The sequence below is a fragment of the Hyposmocoma kahamanoa genome, unplaced genomic scaffold (assembly GCF_003589595.1).
Source record: "Hyposmocoma kahamanoa isolate Upper Pololo Valley unplaced genomic scaffold, ASM358959v1 86, whole genome shotgun sequence".
Lineage (NCBI taxonomy): Eukaryota > Metazoa > Arthropoda > Insecta > Lepidoptera > Cosmopterigidae > Hyposmocoma > Hyposmocoma kahamanoa.
In genome coordinates, this window is record NW_020654289.1 from 18,491,980 (window position 1) to 18,500,518 (window position 8,539).

Consider the following 8,539-nt stretch of genomic DNA (forward strand, 5'->3'; position numbering starts at 1 on the left):
CCGGGTCGGGTGAAATATTTGTATGGCCTACATTTGCTTCTCTCGTGAGTTTGGATGTAATTTGTAGTTGTCTATGCGTGTGCATGACACCCGCGACACAGGGTTTCCCTAGTTGTGTGTGTGTGTGTGTGCGTTATTATGCGTAGTACAGCTTACAAGTGTTATTTATTACTTTAGGAATATAGAAAAACAAGGTTTTTTTTTAACAACACGTTTACTTCCACCTGTATAATATAAAAATGTAAACACAATTATAGACTGACTAATTATGTTATTTTTATATTGGAAACATAAGGAAAATTTATTTGCATGTAAACAATACTAACTTAAACTTGAGCATTTGAAACTTTATGACAAAAATAAATGCAAAGAACAAAAGACATTAGCGTTACCCTACATAAGAGCTGAAGGCTTATTCTGCCCTCGTAACGAGAAAAGGCACAACTATGCATACTTTATACAGCAGTTGTGCCTTTTTTCGTTCCGAGGCAGTATTCCCAGTTAAGCATGACAACTGGGAATAAGCAGAGCTGAATTCATTTTTATATGTCCTTTGTTATAATGTTTAAGACAGCATTATCTGCAGATACTTCTCTTCACTTGCCGAGATACGTAACGAGAAAGGAACGTATCTATTCCTTTCACTTCTCTTAACGAGTAATGACGTCTACAAGCAGTTGCATAGATGCAGTGTCGATTTTTGTCTACTTAAAAATATCATATTTAATTAACACACGCAAATCATTTCCTTAGCTCGTCGCGGTACTTAGAATTTACAAAATACGTATCAATAAATTGTTGCGTTCATCGTGCTCCGACGATTAGCCCTGCTGATTCCGAGTAGGTCCAATTTGGGAAACTACCTTTTCTAAGAGTTATTTCAGTTGCTGTGGTTGAGACCAAATAATTAGTGCGGTTTAAGTGTCGAATATATTTTGTATTGAATGTGAATGTGAAGCTAGAGCAGCAGCGCCTACTTTTTTTACATCGCATGCAATGCAATAACGATGCGTAGAAGCTGTGATTACTTCGAAGTAACAGAAATAATAACTTCGGAGTTTATGATAATGCTCGAAATTTGTAATTAATTATTAGAGAATATTTTATCGAACCATCTTGTACTTACCCTTTGGGTTTAACATTGATTTATATCGACGGTGGAAAGGAAGAATCACTGATGCGATATTTTGGACGAAATTTATATATATGTATAGAAGTTACATATCATATATTGTTGAAATTAGGCGTTTTTCTGCTGATGTCGGTTAAAGTACCGTAGAATTTTTTGTCAGTTTTAAATGTATGCGACAACCTTTATTAGTAAGATATGTCACTAAACATGGCATTTCCCCATAAACTTAACGGCTTAAAGTATTTTTAAAACACTTGGTTTCAATGTACTATTAATGTAATGTCATTGTTTTTTCTAAGCACGTTTTATTCAAGTAATTTATGAGAGAAGTTACTTGAACGTTTCTTCTGGGAAGCTTAATAGTGACAGTTGTCGATTAAATGAGCGTAAAAAATAAACAACCATATTATATTTATTCCTATGAGCAACAGTCGTAAGACAAAAACAAAATGCATCTAAAAATCTTTGTCACGTTTAGATGCAATGATTATTTTATGTCAAAGATATAAAATGTGTTTGTGGCAACACTGAGCTACGCTCTTTCTCTGCCTTCAGGCAAAGTGCTATATAAAACAAAACAAAAATAAATAATGAATATAGTTAAAACTTATCGTTTTCGTATTAAAATTATATCAATAATAATAATAATAATAATGACATGGTGCCGAATATAATTATTATGTTTAAATTAAAAAGCTACTATGACGACAATTACCCGTGTAATACTAGTAGTTCTGCTGGTGGTACCACGGGCAATAAAGGGTAGGTATAAATATCCCTGATTCAAAGCAGTCATACTAAAACGTTTCTTTGCCAAATTGAAAAACCTAACATATTAAAAACACTTCTGTTTAATTCATTAGAAAATTTCATCTGACTGTTTTTGCTTCAATCAATATTCCGGGTATGGCTTGGCCATAGGATGTCGTTTCATTGGTCTCTTCGAGACTATATTTCGCGTTATGGCGTCGCATCAAAGTTTCTTTCGGGAACGTAGTTAATGCTATTCAAATTCTAAAAAACACTTTCATAGAACTCATCTCTGTAAAATTCTACATTCTCTAAAAAACAAGTTACGATTTTATTTCTTAAACGAAAAAAAAGCTTTAAAACGCTCTACTATAACATTCACAAAATGTCGCTTCAGTGATTCTTTCTTTCCGCAGTCGAAAAAACAAAGGTTTAAACACAAATAGTTTGATTTGGAGTAATTCAACAGAAACCATTATCTTAATTCCATGTGTGACTTATTCCAGCCTGACCATAGTCGATTTACCCTTAGAGAGAGACCTTTAGAGGTCGAATATTTTCTTCAAATTTAAATGGGACCACTTCTGAGGTACCCTCTTTCCAACAAAAAAAAAGGATCATCAAAATCGGTTCACAAATGGCGCGTAACATACATACAAAAAAGTCGAATGGAGAACCTCCTCCTTTTTTAAGTCGGTTAAAAATGGTGCCGCCGGAATAAGCTCATTTCAACGTGGACAGTAAAACATCCTTATAACTTCAAAATGGCATCATGACAACTAAATCTAGTTTTTTACAATTAGAACCGACTAAATCACGACTTTTTAAAAGTAAATTTAATTTAGGTGTCGTGATTCTCGAGATTGGGGAATGGTACAGTTGGAATACGTTTATTCCAGAGTGGACGGTAAAAAACACCCTTACAACTTTTGAACGGCGACTAAATCTAGTTTTTTGCGACTAGAACCGACTGAACGGCGACTTTTTACCAAACTAGTCGAAACTTCAAAGACTCAACCATGGTCACGCTGGAATAAGATACGCTAATTCTATGAAGGATAAATAAACACAACGTGGAGTTAGTAAACTAAAAAGAAAATCAATATGTGCCCCCAATCTTGTTATATTCTAACACATAATGCCAAAACCCTAACTGTTTGTAATAACAAAATATACGTGTATACTTATACTTGCCGCACTTTACAGAGTACAAAACGAAGTCGTAGTATTGTAATAATTTATCCTATTTAGACTTTTTAATGACAATCTTTGGCTTCAGTTTCACTGTACGCAGTTTGTGCATGTGTTTCATAACAAAATACATACCGGGGAATGTAATTAGTAGTAAATAGATTCTAAGGAAACTTGGCATATGGAACGCAAAATTCCATTCGTTCGGAAGTGCAATTGTAAATTTTTGCGTTTCTTCGAAGTATGGAATGTTTCTCAGGATGACGATAGATTCGCAAAGAATGCCCAAAGGATAAAGAGGGATCCACAGTGTATAACGTAACCAGGTAAGTATGTATATTTCCTTCTTGTATAGTTGAGAAATGTAGAACGGATACCTGTAATTTGGAAGAAATGTAATTAGTGCACATTTTTTTCTAAATTCATCTACTTCTATTCTGGCCTGCTGAACATTTCCCGGAAAGTGCCTTTGTAGTTTCACTTCTAGTCAAGAGCTGATAGGCATTAATGAATACTTACTAAACTGGTTTTGTGCCTTAACCATCTAACTTGAAAATCATAGTAATGTTCAATGAGAAATTACAAAGTCTAATAATGTTTTAAACTCTTTCCTGGTCTTAAGGACTTAAGATATAGCGAATGGATTTCTAATGGTACAGGAACATATCGCACACGAAATAAATACTGTCGTAACTCAAAATTGTGGAATTGAGAAATACAAAAATACTGAATGAAACCAATGTACATATTTATTTATATTGGTTTGTGGTCCATTCAGTATTTTTTTAAATGTTTTCTAAATTCCAAGTTTGAGTTACGACAGTATTTGGTGTCATGTACGATTTGTCTTTACTTTTTTTTCGTTTCTGGGCTTCTTTAATCTATGACTAATTTAATACCAGGAGAAAATAAATACCTGACAATTTCAATGAAGCTCCAAACAAGAAAGAGATAGAAGACCACAGGTTTCGTTTGCATTCGAGGTTCCGCCTCTATCATGGCGAATAGAACGAATGCTCTACCGCTTACTTGCATAAATGGGACTAACACACCACCCTGGAATATCACACATATAATGGACTAATATACCACTATGTGAGCCTATAATATGCCACATCATTGGTAGGCCTAATTCGAATGAAGACACTTGTTACCCATCTTCAGGATTTCTCATTCGAGAAGGTTGTGCCTACTTATGTAGACATAATCTTATTTAGCACAACTTACAGTGTAGAACAGTTTTAATATTCACAAGGGTTAGATTGTTCACCTGCAGGGTCACAGTGCGCGAAGAACAATGGTAGAATGAATAATGATAATGACGGACAACAACCTGTTATGAAATTAGTTTCAAGGATTGATAACTTATATAATTATTGTATATTGGAAAAGGATGTGGAAATGTTACGGTTATATTGAGTAGGAACGAAACAAAGTGGGAATACAGCTGAAGTCTTTTGCTTAGTCCCCGGTATCAGTGCGGCAACGGGAGGGCGGGCAAAGTGGAGTAAGGAGATAACCCTACAGTGGCAAAGAAACAGTTACAGAAACATGGACATTCTGTAGCGAGATGGATAGACATCATCATCAAAACTGCAAGCCGTGCTGGATACTATCACTGCATTGAGCAGAAATAGCTGAAATTTATATTAAAAACACATCTACCACTTTGCTTTGGTTGATAATGGGCCTAGGTGGGATTTAGCTACATTAGTGAACTATAGTGACGGACTAAAGGACTCACCCTGGTGTACCCAAACAATGGATGCATGACTTCCAAGTACTGTAATAGTTGAAGAAACTTCATAGCAGATCCTACATGTTCATATGTGTCAGGCACTGAAGCATACTCCAGCTTAGTGTAGCGTACAGCCATTACAGTCAGTACGTACATGAAGCCAATCCATTGGAAAAGATTGTAGATTATTAGGTACACTTTTTTCAAATCTTCTGGAAACAAAAATATATATATATTTTCTGCCATATTCAGACAATTTATTAGTGTGAACAATAATTATTTCCTTATAGAATTTCGTTTTTTTTTGTTTCAAAGGGAGTAAAATAAAGAAAAAAATTACCTTTCCTATATCCAAATTCTTCTTTGTGCAATTTGTCATACATTCCAGGGTAATCCTTCATGACGTCGCGTTTCTCCTCGTCACTGTCTTGCGCATCCTCCGACTTCCATAGGTCAAAGTTTATCTATAAGTAACAGAGCAGGATGAGACTCTTAATAAAAAATTTTAAATCAATATTGGAGAAGCTTCAGCAGAGTTCAATGTCATCATAAGCCAGCAAAGGGTCATAGTACAGGTTTTTCACGCAAATGCCTTATCCCTTCTGTTTGAACACAAATGAAACCATAGAAGATACAAGGAAACTTCTTAGGACCCTAATGGGTCCTGAGTATTTTTGTTTGTGACAACAATTTTGGCATGGTCAATTTTTTGGTCAAGCGTCTGTTGTCCATAAAAATGTTTAGTGTTGACTGACTCATTTTTACGTAAGGTTCATTTAATTGTATGGGAGGAAAAAATCGGAACAGCTGAAGTTGGTAAAATTTAATAAAATGCTTTTTCATACAAACTGAATAAAATTTACTAATGTTTTTTTTAATGCTGATAGACTTAGTTTCTTATAAGAATGATTTTTTTGTAAATTTAAAAGGGAATTGGGACAGCAGAAGTTGGTGAAATTTAATAAAATGTTATTCATTGCGTATGAATTTTTTAATTAAATAAATAAAACAGCCGGGCTCCAATGGGATTGGGCGGGCCATGTTAGCCAGATACAACCTGAGAAGTTGGTGAAAGTCGTCACATCTTGGGTGCCTAAGGATGGAAAGATCCAATGTGGAGAGACGAGAAGGAAGATCTTGATGGGTTTGAGAGAGAGTGGTGGGAGATCATCAAAAACAGGGAGCAATGGAGGATTTTGGGGGAGACCTTTGCCCACCAGTGGATCATAATAGGTTAATAATAAAAAAATTAAATTTGAATAAGTAGTGATTATTTTTCTAAAGTTGTTTATATTTCTGAGTCCATTGCTAGCTCACATAATTACTTGTCTCTTCTCTTTGGCCAGCCATAGAATATATATAGAATCAATCAGAAGTAACATTATTATGCTCAGAATGCCAGAATTGAAAATGTTTAAGAAGATGCTGCATAGTTATGCCTGCTGAACATCTTAAGGTATTGAATACCAAAGATGTTGAATTATTACTGAGTCAACAGCAATTATTAATTAAAAGCCCAAAACAGATAAGAGTGGAGAAAGTGGGATGTACCAAGTACATAGTAGGATGTAACAACTATTTAAATAAAATAAAATATGTATACCTTGAGCCATGCAGGTTTCTGCGGCTGGGCAGTGAGTCGAGGCCACCAGGATGCTTTGTTCTTGTGCAACACCAGCTCTACACGGTTGTCAAACACTCGTACGGGTACTGGATCCCCGTCATTTGAATCACTCTGTCACATAATGTAAATGAATGTACACATATTAATATTACAATGTTCTATATAAATATATTCTATCAAATGCTATAACTAAAAGTGAATTTTATTATTAGTTTAGGACCAATGTCCTACATCATACATCATTATTATGGCAGTTAAAAAACACTAGAGATGAAATTTATTCAGAAGTCGAAGGTACGGTCAGATGTGTAAATGGCAATGAAAGCAATTGAAAAGTGCACTCAAAACATATTGAAAGCACAGATTTTGAGCACTTCCAAGAAATTTCGTAAACTACACTTGTTTCTATATATATATATATTCTATATATAGTTTTATGTCAAAGTTAGAAGTGTTAACAAGAACATAACTAGATAAAACTTTCAAAGTAACTTATGAGGAAGGAGATACCAGATTACAGCGTTAGATCATGAAACTTCCTCGAAACTCATTTTTCACAGGATAGAAGTACCGGTAAGGAAAATATCATATAATTCGCATCTTACGGACTTAACTGGCGAGAACAAGTCCAAGGAGAATTGGTAAAGACTCTGGCCATGTGCTCCGATTCCCTGGGCTGAGAATTTAATAGTATTTTCGAGAACCTTCACATCTGGTTCTGAGACATTTTTCAAGTCTATCTTCAAACTCACGACACGCTCAGTTTGCGCCCAGTAAACGAATGGGCTTGGTATAACCATTATGGTAATACGTTAACCGTCCATCAAATTAGATAATAAATAACAAAAACAATAAGAATAAGACGTTTTGTCACTTTTACTTAGATTATTTTGCTCAAATCCAAATTGGCGAAATCGTCTTTCCTTCCCATTGACTAAGTCAATGTTCCTTCCTCTCAATTTCAATAATCGTATCGAATCGATTTCATAGTTTCAAACGGCAAGCTGAGCTAACAGTAAATTAATCGATTTTATTGGTGATTGAAAAATTATGTGATGGATGACTGATGATTGACCACTTATTGACCATTATGGTTATCGATGACAAATGAATGAACCTTAGAGATTTTGAAAAATAATGAGCAATAATTTATTCTATGTTATGAAAAGTCGTATGTCCATTTCAAAATATTATTTAATTTCTTTCCTTCTTACAACACCATGTAATCGATTTCTTCTAAAATTGATTAACAGCTCGGTGGTTATAAATGGCAACATTTGAAAATGATAATAATGGCAATATGTTTAGTGGTGATGTTTGTAATGTAAACTAAAAATATCGACTCTATCGATTTCAAGTTCATCGCGCTAAATACTATTTGAGGTAATTTATCGTTTAGAAAACAAATAACCGCAACAGAAGAGGGAACTTTTCTTGCCAAAGAAAAAGTAGAAAAGAAACCTTTACTTTGTAAATGAATACCTTTACTTTGTAAAATAATAATAAATACTTACAGTGTACAGCGACATAACATTCTTGTTAGATAATTGAAACAAACAATCACAGACAAAGAACAAAAACAAACTACTTATGGTTATCTTAAGTTAATTACTCGTAAGTTAATTGTCTCAATAATATTGCTGGATTATTATCTGTCTAAAAGCAAACATATAAACTAAACAGCTTCAAGTTTAAAAAAATGTTACAAAAGATATTATTTCTTTACATTCAATTAACTTTACCAATATAATATAATATAATAGGTTGAGTATAAACAGCAGTTTAAATCTTAACATGATTTTAACACATTAAGCGTGATACATAGCTTAGTGGGAACTGATAAAAAAACATTAATGTAATTTTATCTTCCTGACCACTTATCTTAAATATTAAAAGTGAGTTCAAGTCAAATCCAACTGTAAAATAAATTCTTTGACCTTCTTCTTTCTCTATTTAATTACTTCAATTTCAACTTTCACGATTTTCATTTACTGTTTGTTTCTTTTTGTTTGATCTAAAAAATCGAGACTTTATCGTGTATAAAACAAATGACTGTCCCTTCGAGACCGTGGACGTTGCATGACGTCCGAAAAGTATACAGCAA

The 8,539-nt window shown here is 33.9% G+C and overlaps 1 protein-coding gene across 3 annotated transcripts; it reads right to left on the bottom strand.

Moving 5' to 3' along the window:
- Positions 1-257: 257 nt before the first annotated feature.
- Positions 258-7,330, bottom strand: LOC113234797 (very-long-chain (3R)-3-hydroxyacyl-CoA dehydratase). 3 transcript variants are annotated; one of them, XM_026470288.1, is made up of 7 exons: positions 7,041-7,330; positions 6,415-6,546; positions 5,152-5,275; positions 4,818-5,023; positions 3,990-4,129; positions 3,099-3,450; positions 258-3,065 (listed from the first exon to the last, which is right to left on the bottom strand). In XM_026470288.1, exons 1-6 carry the CDS (start codon positions 7,233-7,235, stop codon positions 3,126-3,128), a joined length of 1,122 nt encoding a protein of 373 aa, XP_026326073.1. In that variant the 5' UTR covers positions 7,236-7,330; the 3' UTR covers positions 258-3,065; positions 3,099-3,125. The 3 variants fall into 3 exon arrangements, with proteins under 3 accessions (XP_026326073.1, XP_026326074.1, XP_026326072.1); XM_026470289.1 differs by having other exon boundaries at positions 260-3,450; positions 4,818-5,020; positions 7,041-7,328; XM_026470287.1 differs by having other exon boundaries at positions 261-3,450; positions 7,041-7,326.
- Positions 7,331-8,539: the final 1,209 nt, after the last annotated feature.